Genomic DNA, 19,652 nt, shown 5'->3' with positions numbered 1-19,652 from the left:
GACAGTGGAAAATGGGGAGGAGTTCAAGATGTGTTTGGTGATATAATCCTGTTGAAGATGGTGGACATTAAGGAGAATGATATATTGGACGTGGAGGCTCATGGGGTGGTAGGTGAGGACAAGAGAAAGGTGGGGTGAGCACGAGTCTCTTTAAAGTAAAACCATAAGACACAGGAGCAGAATTAGGCCATTGGCCCATCACGTTTGCGCTGACATTCAATTCTGGCCACTCCTTTTTATCCCCTCCCCAGCTTTTCCCCATAACCCTTGAAGCTGTCCCCAATCAAGAACCTGTCAAGCTCTGCCTTAAGTACACCCAATGACCTGGCTTCCCAGCTGCCTGTGATAATAAATTCCACAAATTTACCACCCTCTGGTGAAAGAAATTTCTCCACATCTGTTTTAAATGGACACCCCTCTATCCTGAGCCTGTGTCCTCTTCTCCTAGACTCCCCCAACATGAAAAACATCCTTTCCACATCTACTCTGTCCAGGCCTTTCAACATTTAAAAGGTTTTAATGGGATCCCCCTCATCCTTCTAAATTCCAGTGAGCACAGACCCAGAGCTATCAAACATTCCTCATGCGATAACATTTTCATTCTCGGACTCATCCTTGTGAACCTCCTCTGAACCATTTCCAGTGCCAGCACATTTTTTCTTAGATGAGGAGCCCAGAACTGTTCACAGTACTCAAGGTGAGGCCTCCCCAGTGCCCTAAAGCCTCAGCATCACATCCCTGCTCTTGTATTCTAGACCTCTTGAAATGAATGTTAACATTGCATTTGCCTTCTTCGCCACCGACTCAACCTGCAAATTAACCTTTAGGGTGTTCTGCACAAGGGCTCCCAAGTCCCTTTGCATCTCAGATTTTTGGATTTTCTTCCTGTTTAGAAAATAGCTTGTACATTATTGTTACTACCAAAATGCATGACCCTGCATTTTCCAACTTTGTATTTCATTTGCCACCTTCTTGCCCATTATCTTAATCGTCTTGGTCCTTCTGCAGCCTACCTGTTTCCTCAACGCTACCTGCCCCTCGACCAACCTTCACACCATCTGCAAACTTGGGAACAAAGCTATCTATTCCATCATCTAAATCATTGATATGCAGCATAAAAAGAAGTGGTCCCAACACTGACCCCTGCAGAACACCACTAGTCACTGGCAGTCAACCAGAAAAGGATCCTTTTATTCCCACTTGCTGCCTCCTACCAATCAGCCAATGCTGTAACTATGCCAGTAGCTTTCCTGCAATGCCATGAGCTCTTAACTTAGTAAGCAACCAAGTATGTAGCATCTTGTTAAAGGCCTTGTGAAATATACAACATCCACAGCATCCCCTTTATCTATCCCACCTGTAATCACCTCAAAGAATTCCAACAGTTTCGTTAGGCAAGGTTTTCCCTTAAGGAAACCATGCTGACTCTGTCCTGTCTTGCCCCATGTCACCAAGTACTCCTTAATTATCATCCTTAACTATTGACTCCGACACCTTCCCAGCCACTGAAGTCAGGCTAACTGGTTTGTAATTTCCCTTCTGCTTTCCATCTTAATGAGTCGAGTAACATACATCAAAGTTGCTGGTGAACGCAGCAGGCCAAGCAGCATCTATAGGAAGAGGTGCAGTCGAAGTTTCAGGCCGAGACCCTTCGTCAGGACTAACTGAAGGAAGAGTGAGTAAGGGATTTGAAAGCTGGAGGGGGAGATGCAAAATGATAGGAGAAGACAGGAGGGGGAGGGATAGAGCCGAGAGCTGGACAGGTGATAGGCAAAAGGGGATACGAGAGGATCATGGGACAGGAGGTCCGGGAAGAAAGACGGTGGGGGGGGGTGACCCAGAGGATGGGCAAGAGGTATATTCAGAGGGACAGAGGGAGAAAAAGGAGAGTGAGAGAAAGAATGTGTGCATAAAAATGAGTAACAGATGGGGTACGAGGGGGAGGTGGGGCCTTAGCGGAAGTTAGAGAAGTCGATGTTCATGCCATCAGGTTGGAGGCTACCCAGACGGAATATAAGGTGTTGTTCCTCCAACCTGAGTGTGGCTTCATCTTTACAGTAGAGGAGGCCGTGGATAGACATGTCAGAATGGGAATGGGATGTGGAATTAAAATGTGTGGCCACTGGGAGATCCTGCTTTCTCTGGCGGACAGAGCGTAGATGTTCAGCAAAGCGGTCTCCCAGTCTGGTTGGGTCTCACCAATATATAAAAGGCCACATCGGGAGCACCGGACGCAGTATATCTCCCCAGTCGACTTACAGGTGAAGTGATGCCTCACCTGGAAGGACTGTTTGGGGCCCTGAATGGTGGTAAGGGAGGAAGTGTAAGGGCATGTGTAGCACTTGTTCCGCTTACACGGATAAGTGCCAGGAGGGAGATCAGTGGAGAGGGATGGGGGGGACGAATGGACAAGGGAGTTGTGTAGGGACCGATCCCTGCGGAATGCAGAGGGGGGGGAGGGAAAGATGTGCTTAGTGGTGGGATCCCGTTGGAGGTGGCGGAAGTTACGGAGAATAATATGTTGGACCCGGAGGCTGGTGGGGTGGTAGGTGAGGACCAGGGGAACCCTATTCCTAGTGGGGTGGTGGGAGGATGGAGTGAGAGCAGATGTACGTGAAATGGGGGAGATGCGCTTAAGAGGATAGTGGAGGAAGGGAAGCCCCTTTCTTTAAAAAAGGAAGACATCTCCCTCTTCCTAGAATGAAAAGCCTCATCCTGAGAGCAGATGCGGCGGAGACGGAGGAATTGCAAGAAGGGGATGGCGTTTTTGCAAGAGACAGGGTGAGAAGAGGAATAGTCCAGATAGCTGTGAGAGTCAGTAGGCTTATAGTAGACATCAGTGGATAAGCTGTCTCCAGAGATAGAGACAGAAAGATCTAGAAAGGGGAGGGAGGTGTCGGAAATGGACCAGGTAAACTTGAGGGCAGGGTGAAAGTCGGAGGCAAAGTTAATAAAGTCAACGAGTTCTGCATGCATGCAGGAAGCAGCGCCAATGCAGTCGTCGATGTAGCGAAGGAAAAGTGGGGGATAGATACCAGAATAGGCACGGAACATAGATTGTTCCACAAACCCAACAAAAAGGCAGGCATAGCTAGGACCCATACGGGTGCCCATAGCTACACCTTTAGTTTGGAGGAAATGGGAGGAGCCAAAGGAGAAATTATTAAGAGTAAGGACTAATTCCGCTAGACAGAGCAGAGTGGTGGTAGAGGGGAACTGATTAGGTCTGGAATCCAAAAAGAAGCGTAGAGCTTTGAGACCTTCCTGATGGGGGATGGAAGTATATAAGGACTGGACATCCATGGTGAAAATAAAGCGGTGGGGGCCAGGGAACTTAAAATCATCGAAAAGTTTAAGAGCGTGAGAAGTGTCATGAACATAGGTCGGAAGGGATTGAACAAGGGGTAATAAAACAGTGTCGAGTGGAGTGATGTTCCAATTTTCCAGTCCTCTGGCACCATGCCAAAGTCCAATAATTTTTGAAAGATCATTGCTAATGCCTCCACACTCTCTACCGCTACCTCTTTCGGAACCCTAGGTGCAATTCATCTGGTAGGGTGACTTGTGTAACATTTAGGTCTTTCAGCTTTTCGAGCACTTTCTCGCTTGTAATAGTAACTAGACTCACTTCTCTTCGATTCTTGTTGTTCTCTTTTGCAGTTCGAGTATTTGTTTGTTGTTGGGATGCATCTTTCCTGCACCTTCCTCATTTTTCCTCAAAACGTGCGCCATTGCTGCTCTGCTGTCATTCCTGCCAGCAGCTCCTTCCAATTTACTTTGGCCAACTCTTTTCTCATACCACTGTAATTTCCTTAACTACACTGAAGTACTGCTACTTCAGACTTTACTTTCACCCTGTCAGATTTCAAGTTGAACTCAGTCATATTGTGATCACCCTCTCCTTAGGGATACTTTACCTGAAGTTCCCTTATTACTTCTGGTTCATTACATAACACCCAATCCAGTATAGCTGATCCCCTTGTAGGCTCAATGACAAACTACTCTAAAAAGCCATCTCGTAAGCATTTAACAAACTCTCTTGATCTATTTCCTGCCTAATTTTCTCAATGGACCTGCACTTTGAAATCTCCCATGACTATCATAACATTGCCCTTTTGACACGCCTTTTCTACTTCCCATTGTAAGCTGCAATCCCTATCCCAGCTACTTTTGGGGTGCCTGTATATAGCTGGCATCTGGGTCCTACAACCTTTGCAATTTTTTAACTCAACCCACAGGGATTCAACATCACCCCAACCCTACGAGGGGTGATTGATAAGTTCGTGGCTTAAGGTAGAAGAAGTCAATTTATTTTTCAACATAGTCCCCTCCTACATTTATACACTTAGTCCAGCGGTTGTGGAGCAGACAGATCTTGGACCTCCAGAAAGTGTCCACAGCAGGATTGATTGATAAGTTCGTGGCCTAATGTAGAAGGAGGTGTTATTAACTTCAAATTTTCTGCATTTTCACTCAGAGTTGAACCGCACGTGCATGTAATAAGAGCTGTATAACTCATCTCCTTCTACCTTAAGCCACAAACTTATGAATCACCCCTACAGTGGACCACCTGGAGGTCCAAGACGTTCTCGTTACATGCACATGCAGTTCAACTCTTTGAGTGATAATGCAGAAAGTTTGAAGTTAATATCTCCTTTTACCTTAGGCCACGAACTTATCAATCACCCCTGCTCTGGACCACTTCTACAAAGAAGGGAACCTTCTGCTCCATAACCGCTGGACTGAGTGTGTACATGTAGGAGGGGACTATGTTGAAAAATAAATGTGCTAAGTTTTCTGAAATTGACTCCTTCTGCCTTAGGCCACGAACTTATCAATCACCCCTCGTATGTCACATCATTCCACTGATTTGATGCAATTCTTTACCAGGAGACCCACATCACCACCTCTGCCGAGCTATCTATCCCTCATTTAGAATGTGTAACCTTGAACATTTAGCTCCCAACTACGACCATCCTTTAGCCACAATTCAGTGATGGCCACAACGTCGTACCTGACAATCTGTAATAGTGCTATAAGATCATCCACCTCATTTCTTATTCTCCATGCACTGAGATATAACACTTTGAATGCTGTATTTGCTACCCTTTTTATCCCGAATACACTGATACTCACCCTGCTGGCTCCAATTTTGTCCTATTATCTGCCTGCCCTTCCTGACAGTCTGACTGTACGCTACCTGTCTGGAGACCCTTCTCTCCAGTTCCCACCCCCATGCCAAGTTAGTTTAAACCAACAGCTCTAACAAACCAGCACATGAGAATATTGGTCCCCCTCTGGTTCAGGTGCAACCCGTCATTTTGAACAGGTCATACCTCCCCCAGAAGAGACTCCAATGATCCAAGAACCTGAAGCCTTGTCTCCTTCAGCTTTTCAGCCATGCATTAGTCTGCCAAATCTTCCTGTTTCTACCCTCACTGGCGCGTGGCACAGGTAGCAGTCCAGAAATTACTATCCAGGAGGTGCTGTTTCTCAGCTTTCTACCTAGCTCTCTAAATTCTCTTTTCAGGACCTCTTTAGTTTTCCTTCCTATGTCATTGCTACCAATATGCACTAAGACATCTGGCTGCTCTCTCTGTCTCTCCAAAATGTTGTGCCATTCAGGTATCCTGATCATGTCCATAGAATCTCCTGCCTGTTCCCCTGACTATTGAGACCCCTATCACTGGTGCTCCCCTCCTCCCTCGGTCCCTTCTGCACTACGGTCTTGGTGTCATTCCCTTGGGAGGTCATTCCCCACAACAGTATCCAAAGTGCTATACTTACTATTGAGAATGTCCACCGATGTTCTGCACTAACTGCCTCTTCACATTTCCATTTCTGCTGACAGTCTTCCAGCTACTCGCCCTCTGCAACTTTGCGATGACTGCTTCCCTATAACTCTGATTATCTCCTCACTCTCCTGAGGAGACCCTTTTGGGAGAACAATAAAGGGAGATAGGATCTGTGGGCATTTAGAGAATCATGGTCTGATCAGGGACAGTCAGTATGGCTTTGTGAAGGGCAGATCGTGTCTAACAAGCCTGATAGAATTCTTTGAGGAGGTGACCAGGCATATAGATGAAGGTCGTGCAGTGGATGTGATCAACATGGATTTTAATAAGGCATTTGACAAAGTTCCACACGATAGGCTTATTCAGAAAGTTAGAAGGCATGGGATCCAGGGGAGATTGGCCAGGTGGATTCAGAATCGGCTTGTCTGCAGAAAGCAGAGGGTCGTGGTGGAGGGAGTACATTCGGATTGGAGGTTTGTGACTAGTGGTGTCCCACAAGGATCGGCTCTGGGACCTCTACTTTTTGTGATTTTTATTAACAACCTGGATGTGAGGGTTGGGGTGGGTTGGCAAGTTTGCAAACGACACAAAGGTTGGTGGTGTTGTGGATAGTGTAGAGGATTGCCGAAGGTTGCAGAGAGACATTGATCGGATGCAGAAGTGGGCTGGGAAGTGGCAGATGGAGTTCAACCCGGAAAAGTGTGAGGTGGTACACTTTGGAAGGACAAACTCCAAGGCAGAGTACAAAGTAAATGGCAGGATACTTGGCAGTGTGGAGGAGCAGAGGGATCTGGGGGTACATGTCCACAGATCCCTGAAAGTTGCCTCACAGATAGATAGGGTAGTTAAAAAAGCTTATGGGGTGTTAGCTTTCATAAGTTGAGGGGTAGAGTTTAAGAGTCGTGAGGTAATGATGCAGCTCTATAAAACTCTGGTTAGGCCACACTTGGAGTACTGTGTCCAGTTCTGGTTGCCTCACTATAGGAAGGATGTGGAAGCACTGGAAAGGGTACAGAGGAGATTTACCAGTATGCTGCCTGGTTTAAAGAGTATGCATTATGATCAGAGATTAAGGGAGCTAGGGCCTTACTCAGAGGTGTAGCCTCCTGGTAAGCCTCAGGCTCGCTCAGCTCGCTTTCGTCAAGGGGGAGCAGCCTTCGGCCCCGCCAAACTGGGTAATCAAGTTTGTGGGGACGCCGTGTGATGTACCCCACACTGCCAATTAACAGACAGCACACAATGTATGATTTACAGATTACACTTTATAGATCTTCCTGGAACTATGTAATTAATAGAGATACAATATAAAAGGAAAGTAAAAGGTGCCAAACTTATCAAAGTTCAACCACTTCGTGCACAACCGTTGGAGATCAATTAACGGAGTCTTCTTTCCATCATTCCTCTTCGTTTCTCCTCCCGAAAAGCCCTGGGCCTCGGACTCCCTCTTAGGTCCAATCCTCGTCCAGCTTACAGGATCTCTCTCATCGTGTCTCCTCTCTCTCATCGCGTCTCCGCTCTCTCATCGCGTCTCCTCTCTCTGTCCCCATTACGCCTTCTGCCCAAAGCCCGCAAAAACAACAGCTTACAGACATACAAGAAAGAATAACATCTATCCAAATTGGTTAGCAAATGAATACAATTCCCATTATCAGTAATTATAACCCAAACAAGCTGCTACTGTTAACTCAGCAGTTAACATTACAGAGAAGCCACTTTATTATAAAATAACAAAGAAGCCATTTTATTAGCCTTAGCAGTAACATAAAAGAAGAAACCCTTACATAGGTATACAAGATATTAAGAGGAATAAATAGTGGACAGCCAGTGCCTCTTCCCCAGGACACCACTGCTCAATACAAGAGGACATGGCTTTAAGGTAAGGGGTGGGAATTTCAAGGGGGATATTAGAGGAAGTTTTTTTACTTAGAGAGTGGTTGATGCGTGGAATGCACTGCCTGAGTTAGTGATGGAGGCAGATACACTAGTGAAATGTAAGGGACTACTAGACAGGTATATGGAGGAATTTAAGGTGGGGGGCTATATGGGAGGCAAGGTGTAAGGGTCGGCACAACATTGTGGGCCGAAGGGCCTGTACCGTGCTGTACTATTCTATGTTCTATTAACAGAGCCAATACCTCTTTCGAGCTGAAGCCTTCTTTGAGCCAAAGCCTGACACTCCTACTCTCACCACTGGCCTACTCACACCAGTGGCCACCATGCTTGTCCCTTCTTTACTTACAAACAAGCATCTCAGCAGGAAACCTCGTCGCTGTGACCTGCTTCTGCCACTTACTGGGCCATCAGAATAAGCCCGAATGCCCACAAAGTTTTCCTTTTAAACAAGCATCACCAACCTGCCAGTCCTGTTGAAGAGCCTCAGCCCAAGACATCAACTGTACTGCTTTTCCATAGATGCTGCCTGGCCTGCTGAGTTCCTCCAGCATTTTGAGTGTGTTAAGGGAACTTAAGTGCAGTGTGAAAGTTAGAGGCAAAGTTGATGAAATTGGACAAGCTCAGTGTGGGTGCATGAAGCAAAAACAATGCAGCACGGGAAGAGTTGTGGAGAATTTCCAAGGAAGGCTTGGAAAATGAACTGTTCTATGTAGCCAGTGAAAATGCAGTCACAGTTGGGACCCGTGGGAGTGTCCATGGCTACCCCTTGAGTTTGAAGAAAGTGGGAGGACCACTTCTACCAGACAGAGGAGAGTGGTAGTAGAGGGGAACTGGTTGGGTCTTTTTTTGAGAAAGAAGCAAGCAACTTTAAGGCCGCCTTGATGAGGAAATAGATGTATGTTCATGGTGAAAATGAGGTGATCAGGGCCAGGGAATTGAAAGTTGTTCAGGAGATGGTGTTGTTTTTGAATGCAACAATACATCCATTACATCCAACATTGCTTGTAGAAACCTTGTTTCTTATACGAGCAATTTCTAGCCCAGTCTCCTTTTGTACCGCAAAAGTGACATTTTGTTTTAGGGGATTGGCCTCAGATGTGGCGCAGACGGAGATCGCCTGTGACACAATTCCACAGATTCATCATCCATTGCCTAAAGAAATTCCTGCTCATCTCTGTTCTAAATGGACATCTTTTTGTTCTGAAGCTGTACCTACTGGTCCTGGACTTCTGCACTATAGAATAAGTACCCACTCTGTCTAGACCTTTCAATCTCCTTTGTAACTGTAAGCTATACCAGATTTAATTTTCTGCTGTGTTTTTGTCTGTGTGTCTTTCCCATGTCTGCTCATTCTTCTCCCAACAGTAAATGAGTAAAACTTTCTTTGACTGTGCTATCTGGAACTGTCATAATCTTGTAGATCTATATTAAAGCTCCCCTCTCCAAAGAGAATATTCCTCATACCTTCTCCCCAGTCTAATCGTGCTCTCACAGAGCATTAACCGATCTACATCAGTCACTCTTTCCTTTACTGCAGCAATGTTAATTTCGAGTCACATTAGCAAGATCTTGGATAGCAGAATTAGACCACTCAGCAGATTAGGGTCCACTCTGCTGTTCAAAAAGTTCAAAGTAAATCTATTATCAACATGCATAAATGTCACCATATTCAACCGTTACATTCATTTTCTAATACCCAGAATAGAATCAGTGAAAGACCATGGCTTATTTATTATCCCTTCCAACCCCATCCCATTTTCCTGCCATCTTTGACACCCTTATTCTTCAGCAACCTGTCAGCCGCCACTTTAAATATACCTCCACGGCCAATGAATTAATTCCACTGATTCACCATCCTCTGGCTCAAGAAATTTCTCCTCATCTTTGTTCTGAGGCTGTGCCCTCTTGTCCTAGACTCCCCAACTGTAATAATGTCCTCTCCACATCCACTTTATCGAGGCTTTTCAATGATGTTTTCCCCCTCCCCCCTCCCCCTTAATTCTTCTGAACTCCAGCGAGTTGAGACCCAGAGCGGTCAAACATTGTTCAAACATTAACTTGTTACAAGAGATGGTGCATAAGGGTGAACAGGAATGGATTAGTTGCACGGGACATGGATAGAACATGATTTGCAACATAGGCACTGAGAAAATGCAGAACAGAATCAGGTATGTGACATGAAATTTGTGCATTATGGGTGCTTTTTCAGGTAGCAGCCTTTGGCCATTTTGGTAAAAGGAAATGTGGCATCCTGGAAAGAATCTTATTATTTTTATTTATGTCAAGATACAGCGTGGACCAGGCCCTCCTTGTCCACCAAGCCACGACACCCAGCCTTCCACCTATTTAACCCGAGCCTAATCACAGGACAATTTACAGTCACCAATTAAACTACCAACTGGTACGTCTTTGGACTGTGGGAGGAATCCGCAGCACTCAAAGGAAACCTGCACAGTTACGGGGAGGAGGTACAAACTTTTTAATGATGGCACCAGAATTGAACTTTGAACTCCAGTGCCCTGAGCTGTAATTGTTTTACATAAACCGCTACTACCATGGGAAATTAATGTTTATTTTGTCTTGACTTTGTTCGCAGCTCTGAGGTGTACGTTCAAGGAAGTCTTGGAAAATTGCAATGACTACAGCCTCTTCAGATTGACACAATTCTACCGGGACAGATTAGAACCGGCAATTGAAAAGGAAGTGAAATCAATCAGCTTGCTACTTAAAGAGCAGCAGCATTTCAGTGCACAAGAACATGGGGTGAGTGGCATATAGATTGAATGAATGTGTTTTGTACCACCTTCTCAAAACAACGTGCATCTGTTCTGAGAACAACAATGATGCTGAAGAGAAACGGACAAAAATAAACTGATGAATTTGAAGTTCAAAGTTTATTTATTATCACAGTATGTACATGTCAGCATATACTACCATGAAATTCATTTTCTTGCATTCATAGTAGATACAAAGAAATACAATGAGATCAATGAAAAGCTACACAAACAAAGATGGACAAACAATCAATGGGCAAAAGAAAATGTGCAAATACAAAAAAAACCTAAAATGTACAGAGAACATGAGTTGTAGAGTCCTTGAAAATGAGTCTATAGGTTGTGGAATCAGTTCAGTGTTGAGGTAAGTGAAGTTGTCCACATTGTTTCAGGAGCCTGATATTTGAAGGGTAATAATTGTTCCTGAACCTGGTGATGTGGGACCTAATGATCCTTTACCTTCTTGAAGTAGGAAATAGTGACCATTCTCAGCTGCTTTTGTTTGTGCACAGAAGATGGAAATACTTTTATTTTCTGCTTGTAAGCAGTGATATTTTTGGCATGAAGATCAAATTTAGAAGGAAGTTTTCAAGTAAAGTGTCTGAAACTGCGTGGACTTCAGAAACTTGGAGATGGCAAATACATAGAAAATGAGAAGTACTTTTAAAGTAGAAGTGTGAATGATATGGCACAGAAACATAAAAATCTGTTCATATAATAATACAAACTAGCAAAACAAGGTTAAACCATAAGAAAATATTTACACATCAATTCAACAGTCCTTCCTCCCCTCTCATTTGCTAATAGCACATTAGGGGCAATTTACTGCATCCAGCTATTGTTCCAACCCACATTCCTTTGAGACCTGGAAGGAATCATGTATTAACTTCAGCAAAGGCAGCAATAAATCATTTGTTGAATTTCGCACATTTCCACTAACCCTGTGTGATTGGTTTGATCTGTTGGCTTTTCACTGTTCGTAACCACCAGTAATTGCAGAAGATTTTGGAAACTGCTGAATGTTGGAGTCCTGGGAGAGCCAGAGTCTCCCAGGGAACAACATCTGCATGAAGTGCATCCGGCTGCTGCTCCTTTCAGACCATGTTAGGGACCTGGAGCAGCAGCTGGATGACCTGCGGCTTGTTCTGGAGAATGAGATGATCAGAGTTACAGGGCTGGAGTCACTTCAAAGTTGCAGGAGACAAGTGGGTGGGTGACTGTCAAGAGAAATGAAAATGTGAATAGGCAGTTAGCACAGCTTTCCCTCAATAATAAACATATCTGTTTGGATACTGTTTTGGTCGGGGGGGTGCGGGGGGGGGGGTGGTGGTGGTGGTGGTGTGTGACCTCCCAGGGGAATACCATGGAGACCGGATTACTGGTACTGAGCGTAAGGTATAGGAGCAGAATTAGGCCATTTGCCCCATCGAGTCTGCTGCACTATTCAGGCATGGCTGATCCTTTTTTTGCTGCTCTCTGCCCGACTTCCCTGCCTTCTCCCAGTTACTTTTGATGCTGTGTCCAATCAAGAACCTATAAAGCTGTGCCTTAAATACAGCCAATGACCTGGCCTCCACAGCTGCCTGTGGTAATAAATTCCACAAATCACCACCCTCTAACTAAAGAAATTTCTCCACATCAATTAAATGGACACCCTTCTATCCTGAGGTTGTGCCCTCCTGTCCTAGACTCTCCCCCCACCCCCCACCACCAAGGGAAACATCCTTTCCACATCTACTCTGTCTAGCCCTTTAAACACTCAAACCGTTTCAATGAGACCATCCGCCCCCCCCACCTCCAATCCTTCCATCTTCCAGCAAGTACAGACCCAGAGCTATCAAACATTCCTCATATGATAACCTTTTCATTCCCAGAAGCATACTTGTGAACCTTCTCTGAACCCTCTTCAATGCCAGCACATCTCTTCTAAGATGAAGAGCCCAAATGGCAGGTTAACCTTTAGGGTGTTCTGCACAAGGACTCCCAAGTCCCTTTGCATCTCAGGCGTTTGGATTTTCTCCCCATTTAGAAAATAGTCCGCACATTTATTTCTTCCACCAATGTGCATAACCATGCATTTTCTAACATTGTATTTCATTTGCCACTTTCTTACCGATTCTCCTAATCTAAGTCCTTCGGGAACCTTGGTGTTTCCTCATCTCTACCTGTCCCTCCACCTCATCTGCAAATGTGGCAACAAAGCCATCTATTCCATCATCTAAATACAGCATAAAAAGAAGGGATCCAAACATAGACTCTTATCGAACACCACTAGTCACTGGCAGCCAACCAGAAAAGGATCCTTTTATTCCCACTCACAGCCTTCTTTCAATCAGCTAATGCTCTAACCATGCCAGTAGCTTTCCTGTAATAGTGACAGTCAATAATTTATGGCTGTTTCTCAGTCAACAACAAGCTCAAATCTCTCCAGGCAGGCACCAACCTCAACATTTGCAAACCTGCATGTTATAGCCAACCAAAGAACATCTCATAAATAACTTCTTATCTGGAAATGATCTCCAGTCCAGCAGATTACCTGAGGAATCATTGTGTCTTTAAAGCATTGATCAAGCTCAGCATGTCAAGCTCACAAAATGGAGAATAGAGTGTCTTCACAAAATGGCAGCTTCCATCCCCAAGCATGGGGCAGGAACAAATGCAAATAGTCTGTCTGCTTCCACTGTCTTTGATTCATTTTAATTCACTGATTTGCATATTGTCATTCTTTCTGGCCAACAATACCTTGGGCTGTTAACGTGTGGCATCTTGTCAAAGGCCTTCTGAAAGTCCAAATATACAACATCCACTGCATCCCCTTTAACTATCCTACGTGTAATCTCATCAAAGAACTCCAGCAGGTTTGTCAGGTAGGATTTTCCCTGAAGAAACCATGCTGACTTTTACTAACTTGTCCTGTGTCACTGAGTATTCTATTTGTGAGCCAACCGCCCCTTCCTCCGTCTCTTCAGTTCGGTTCCCACCCCTCAGCAATTCTAGGTGAAACTCTCCCCAATAGCCTTAGCAAACCTCCCCACCAGGATATTGGTCCCCCTTGGATTCAAGTGCAACCCATCCTTTTTGTACAGGTGACGCCTGTCCCAGAGGTCCCAATAATCCAGAAATCTGATCCCTGCTCCAATCCCTCAGCCACGCATTTATCCTCCACCTCACTCTATTACTGTACTCACGGTCGTGTGGCACGGGCAGTAATCCCGAGATTACTACTTTTGAGGTCCTGCTTCTCAACTTCCTTCCTAACTCCTTGTAGTCTGTTTTCAGGACCTCCTCCCTTCTCCTACCTGTGTCGTTGGTACCAATATGTACCACGACCTCTGGCTGTTCACCTTCCCATTTCAGGATATCGTGGACATGATCAGAAACATCCCGAAACCTGGAACCTGGGAGACAAACCACCATCCGCATTAATTTCCTGCGTCCACAGAATCGCCTGTCTGACCCCCTAACTATAGAGTCCCCTATCACTGCTGCCATCCTCTTCCTTTCCCTACCCTTCTGAGCCACAGGGCCAGACTCTATGTCAGAGGAGCAGCCACTGTAGCTTCCCCCAGGTAGGCTGCCCCCCACCCCGCAACAGTACTCAAACAGGAGTACTCTCTTCCCTCACACCCTTCAATATCTGGCACACTGCCAGTTTCTTCTACAGTGAAGGCTGATAGAAAAATATTCAATAAATTCATCAGCTATCTCCTTGTCCCCCGTTATTATTTCTCCAGCCTCATTTTCTAGCGGTCCTGTATCCACTCTCATCTCTCTTTTATTTTTTGCATACTTGAAAAAGCTTTTACTGTCTACTTAGATATTGTTTGCTAGTATGTTTTCATATTTCATCTTTTCCCTCCTCGTATTTCTTTTCGTTGTTCTCTGTAGCGTTTTAAAAGCTTCCCAATCCTGTCTTCCCACTAATTTTTACTTGTATGCCCTCTTTTTTTGCTTTTACATTAGCTTTGACTTCACTTGTCAACCATGGTTGTATTATTTTGCCGTTTGAGTATTTTTTTGTTTTTGGAATACATCTATCCTGCACCTTCCTCATTTTTCACAGAAGTCACGCATTTGCTGCTCTGCTGACATCCCTGCCAGCAGCTCCTTCCAATTTACTTTGGCCAGCACTGTAATTTCCCTTACTCTACTGAGATACTGCTACATCAGACTTAACTTCCTCCCTTTCAAATTTCAAGTTAATCATATTGTGATCACTGGCTCCTCAGGGTTATCTTCTCTTAAGCTCCTTAATCACCTCCAGTTCATTAAATAAACACCCAATCCAGTATAGCTGATCCCCTCGTAGGCTTAACAACAAACTACTCTAAAGAGCCATCACGTAGGCATTCAATAAACTCACTTTTGATCCATTTCCTACCTGATTTTCCCAATCAACCTGCATGTTGAAATCTCCCATGACAATCATAACATTGCCCTTTTGATACGCCTTTTTTATTTCCTGTTGTAATCTGTGGCCACATACCACTCACTGTTGGGAGGCTACCATCAGGGTCCTTTTACTCTTGCAGTGCAGGTTTCCCTCGCCATCTGAAGGTAGAGCATTCCTATGAAACAGTTCGTAAGCTGAAATGTCATAAAGCGAAGAAGCAATTACCATATAATACCATTTATTTATATGGGAAAAGTTTGTGAGCATTCGCAGACCCAAAAATAACCTACCAAATCATGCCAAATAACACATAAAACCTAAAATAACAGTAACATATAGTGATATGGATGATATGATAAATACACAGCCTATATAAAGTAGAAATACTTTTCCACAATCATTGCCGGCACTGTTCTCCGTAGCGAAAATCTCACACAAGCACTCTTGGCAGAAAATCTCATGCGCTGTTGGTAAAAACACTCTCTCCAGTAACCTTTAAGCTATGAAGCTGCCAAACCGTACCAAATAACACGTAAAAATACACAGCCGATCTAAAATAGAAATAATGTATGTACAGTTTAGTATCACTTACTGGAATCGGGACAGCGCCGGGCACACTGATGATGGTGTGTTAGGCTGAGTCGTCGCAGGTTGGGGTGGTGCAGTGGCCCCCACCCTCCGGGCCGCCAACCGATACTGATCCACGAAGCATGCAGGGGTACAGCGGTAGCCGGGAGGCACACAGCACATCTTTAAGAAAAAAGCTGAAATAAACATGCTAATTAATTAGGTGCCGCCCGACATGTAATTCTCAGTCCAGATCAGAGACGATAGGCGATTGCCGATTGCATGGCCTCTGATCTGGGCCAACAATTACGTGTTGGGCGGCACCTAATTAATTAGCATGTTTATTTCGGCTTTTTTCATAAAGGTGTGCTGCGTGCCTCCCGGCTACCGCTGCATTCTCCGCGAATCGGTATCTGTCAACGGCCTGGGGGTTGGGGTGGTGGGACACTGGGGTGTCATCTCATCGTCTGTTTCCATTAGGGCAGGCAGCTCATAGAAAATCATCTTCTCCTATTACTGCCTGCCTCGATGTCGAAGGTCGAGGTTCGTCGTCTGCTGTGGCTGATGTGGAAGGCTTGCTTGACTGCTGAGCCACACGCATTTTTCTATCATACAGTTCTTTGTAAGCAATCAAACCGTCCTGCAAATATCCCCGAAACCTATGTACCCTTTCAAAATTAAAGTCGTACTTTATCATTGCAGTGAAAATCTCACACAGTTGCTTCACGTTCATTCTGCTAATGAATTCAGTTTCGATTGTTATCCTTTCCTCTTACAATTGCATCAGCTCTTCATCTATCATTTCTTGGTCATGGGATGCCAAAACTTCTTCAACATCGTATTCGTCAGCTTCTACAAGCCAAACTCACTTTGTCCTTACTTCGTTCACCACGATCAAAACGCTTAATTATGTCTAGTTTTACGCTAAATGTAACACCCTTTCGAGCTCTTTCAAGCTTTTCCAATACCTTAGAACTCATCTTGCTAACTGCTGCTCAGAGGCATGTGTTTAAGCAATGCTGGCGAGAATGCTGTTCCGAATCCGGGGGAGAGTGGCTGCTTGGAGCACGCGCTGCCTTTTATCGCGTGCTGATTTTTTTATCGCGCGCTGCTTTTTTTCGTAACAGTGAAAACACCTTCTGTCATCGAAAACAGGGAACTAATATAGGTCTTTCGTAACAGTGAGGTTTTGTAAAGCGAAAGTTTGAAAAACTGGGGACACCTGTACCAAGGAACCATAGAAACTACAGCACAGAAACAGGCCCTTTGGCCCTTCTTGGCTGTGCCGAACCATTTTCTGCCTAGTCCCACTGACCTGCACACGGACCATATCCCTCCATACACCTCCCATCCATGTTTCTGTCCAATTTATTCTTAAATGTTAAAAAAGAACCCGCATTTACCACCTCGTCTGGCAGCTCATTCCATACTCCCACCACTCTCTGTGTGAAGAAGCCCCCCCCGAATGTTCCCTTTAAACTTTTCCCCCCTCACCCTTAACCCATGTCCTCTGGTTTTTTTTCTCCCCTTGCCTCAGTGGAAAAAGCCTGCTTGCATTCACTCTATCTATACCCATCATAATTTTATATACCTCTATCAAATCTCCCCTCATCCTTCTACGCTCCAGGGAATAAAGTCCTAACCTATTCAACCTTTCTCTGTAACTGAGTTTCTCAAGTCCCGGCAACATCCTTGTAAACCTTCTCTGCACTCTTTCAACCTTATTTATATCCTTCCTGTAATTTGGTGACCAAAACTGAACACAATACTCCAGATTCGGCCTCACCAATGCCTTATACAACCTCATCATAACATTCCAGCTCTTATACTCAATACTTCGATTAATAAAGGCCAACGTACCAAAAGCTCTCTTTACGACCCTATCTACCTGTGACGACACTTTTAGGGAATTTTGTATCTGTATTCCCAGATCCCTCTGTTCCACTGCACTCCTCAGTGCCTTACCATTAACCCTGTATGTTCTACGTTGGTTTGTCCTTCCAACGTGCAATACCTCACACTTGTCAGTATTAAACTCCATCTGCCATTTTTCAGCCCATTTTTCCAGCTGGTCCAAGTCGCTCTGCAGGCTCTGAAAACCGTCCTCACTGTCTACTACACCTCCAATCTTTGTATCATCAGCAAACTTGCTGATCCAATTTAGCACATTATCATCCAGATCATTGATATAGATGACAAATAACAATGGACCCAGCACTGATCCCTGTGGCACTCCACTAGTCACAGGCCTCCACTCAGAGAAGCAATTCTCTACCACCACTCTCTGGCTTCTTCCATCGAGCCAATGTCTAATCCAATTTACCACCTCTCCATGTATACCTAGTGACTGAATTTTCCTAACTAACCTCCCATGCGGGACCTTGTCAAAGGCCTTACTGAAGTCCATGTAGATAATATCCACTGCCTTCCCTTCATCCACTTTCCTGGTAACCTCCTCGAAAAACTCCAACAGATTGGTCAAACATGACCTACCACGCACAAAGCCATGTTGACTCTCCCTAATGAGCCCCTGTCTATCCAAATGCTTGTAGATTCTGTCTCTTAGTACTCCGTCCAATAACTTACCTACTGCTGACGTTAAACTCACCAGCCTATAATTTCCCGGATTACTTTTCGATCCTTTTTTAAACAATGGAACAACATGAGCCACTCTCCAATCCTCCGGCACTTCACCCGTAGACAGCGACATTTTAAATATTTCTGCCAGGGCCCCCGCAATTTCAACACTAGTCTCCAAGGTCCGAGGGAACACTTTGTCACCAGGAGAGATTGATTCGCCTGGGACTGCACTCGCTGGAATTCAGAAGAAGGAGAAGAGATCTTATAGAAACATGTAGAATTATGAAAGGGATAGATAAGATAGAGGCAGGAAAGTCATTTCCACCGATAAGTGAGACTAAAACTAGGGGTCTTAACCTCAAGATTCAGAGGTGCAGATTTAGGACGGAGATGAGAAACTCCTTTTCCCAGAGGGTGGTGAATCTGTGGAATTCTCTGCCCAATAAAGCAGTGAAGGCTACCTCAGTAAATATATTTCAGACAAGGTTGGGTAGATTTTTGCATAGTAGAGGAATTAAGGGTTATGGGGAAGGGGCAGGTAGAGATGAGTCCATAGCCAGGTCAGCCGTGACCTTGTTGAATGGCGGCACAGGCTCAACGGGCCAGATGGTCTACTCCTCTGATTTCTTACATTCTTATGAGCTGAATGTCCAAGCTTACACATTGTATTGGAGGGATAGGAAGGTCGGCCGAGTGGGTGATGTGGCTCCTTATCTGAGAAAAGATGTGCTGGCATTGGAGAGGGTTCAGAGGGGGTTCACTAGGATGATTTTGGAGTGAAAGGTTTATCATACGAGGAACGTTTGATACGTCTGGGTCTGTACACACTGGTATTTAGAAGGATGAGAGGGGATCTCATTGAAACCTTTTGAATATGGAAAAGCCTAGACAGAGTAGATGTGGAAGTTATGTTTCCCGTGGTGAGTCATAGTCATACTTTATTGATCCCGGGGGAAATTGGTTTTCGTTACAATTGCACCATAAATAAAAAATAGTAATAAAACCATGAATAGTTAAATAGTAATATGTAAATAATGCCAGGAAATAAGTCCAGGACCTGCCTATTGGCTTAGGGTGTCTGACCCTCCAAGGGAAGAGTTGTAAAGTGTGATGGCCACAGGCAGGAATGACTTCCTATGACGCTCTGTGTTGCATCTCAGTGGAATGAGTCTCTGGCTGAATGTACTCCTGTGCCCACCCAGTACATTATGTAGTGGATGGGAGATATTGTCCAAGATGTCATGCAACTTGAACAGCATCCTCTTTTCAGACACCACCGTCAGAGAGTTCAGTTCCATCCCCACAATGTCACTGGCCTTACGAATGAGATTGTTGATTCTGTTGGTGTCTGCTACCCGCAGCCTGCTGTCCCAGCACACAACAGCAAACATGATAGCACTGGCCATCACAGACTCGTAGAACATCCTCAGCATCGTCCGGCAGATGTTAAAGGACCTCTGTCTCTTCAGGAAATAGAGACGGCTCTGACCCCTCTTGTAGGCAGCCTCAGTGTTCTTTGACCAGTCCAGTTTATTGTCGATTCATATCCCCAGGTATTTGTAATCCTCCATCATGTCCACACTGACCCCCTGGATGGAAACAGGGATCACCGGTACCTTAGCTCTCCTCAGGTCTACCACCAGCTCCTTA

At 44.9% G+C, this 19,652-nt stretch overlaps 1 protein-coding gene across 2 annotated transcripts in view; it reads left to right on the top strand.

The window, feature by feature from the left end:
* Positions 1–19,652, top strand: part of LOC134344200 (NACHT, LRR and PYD domains-containing protein 3-like) — a 68,095-nt gene that overhangs the window by 16,290 nt on the left and 32,153 nt on the right. For both annotated transcript variants that reach the window (XM_063043606.1, XM_063043607.1), the window contains exon 4: positions 10,285–10,451. In XM_063043606.1, coding sequence (XP_062899676.1) covers positions 10,285–10,451 — 167 coding nt within the window. The remainder of the gene's footprint in view (positions 1–10,284; positions 10,452–19,652) is intronic.

Source organism: Mobula hypostoma, chromosome 3 (assembly GCF_963921235.1).
Source record: "Mobula hypostoma chromosome 3, sMobHyp1.1, whole genome shotgun sequence".
Taxonomy (NCBI): domain Eukaryota; kingdom Metazoa; phylum Chordata; class Chondrichthyes; order Myliobatiformes; family Myliobatidae; genus Mobula; species Mobula hypostoma.
The sequence above is the reverse complement of the archived record's forward strand: the minus strand, read 5'-3'. Positions and strand labels throughout refer to the sequence as shown.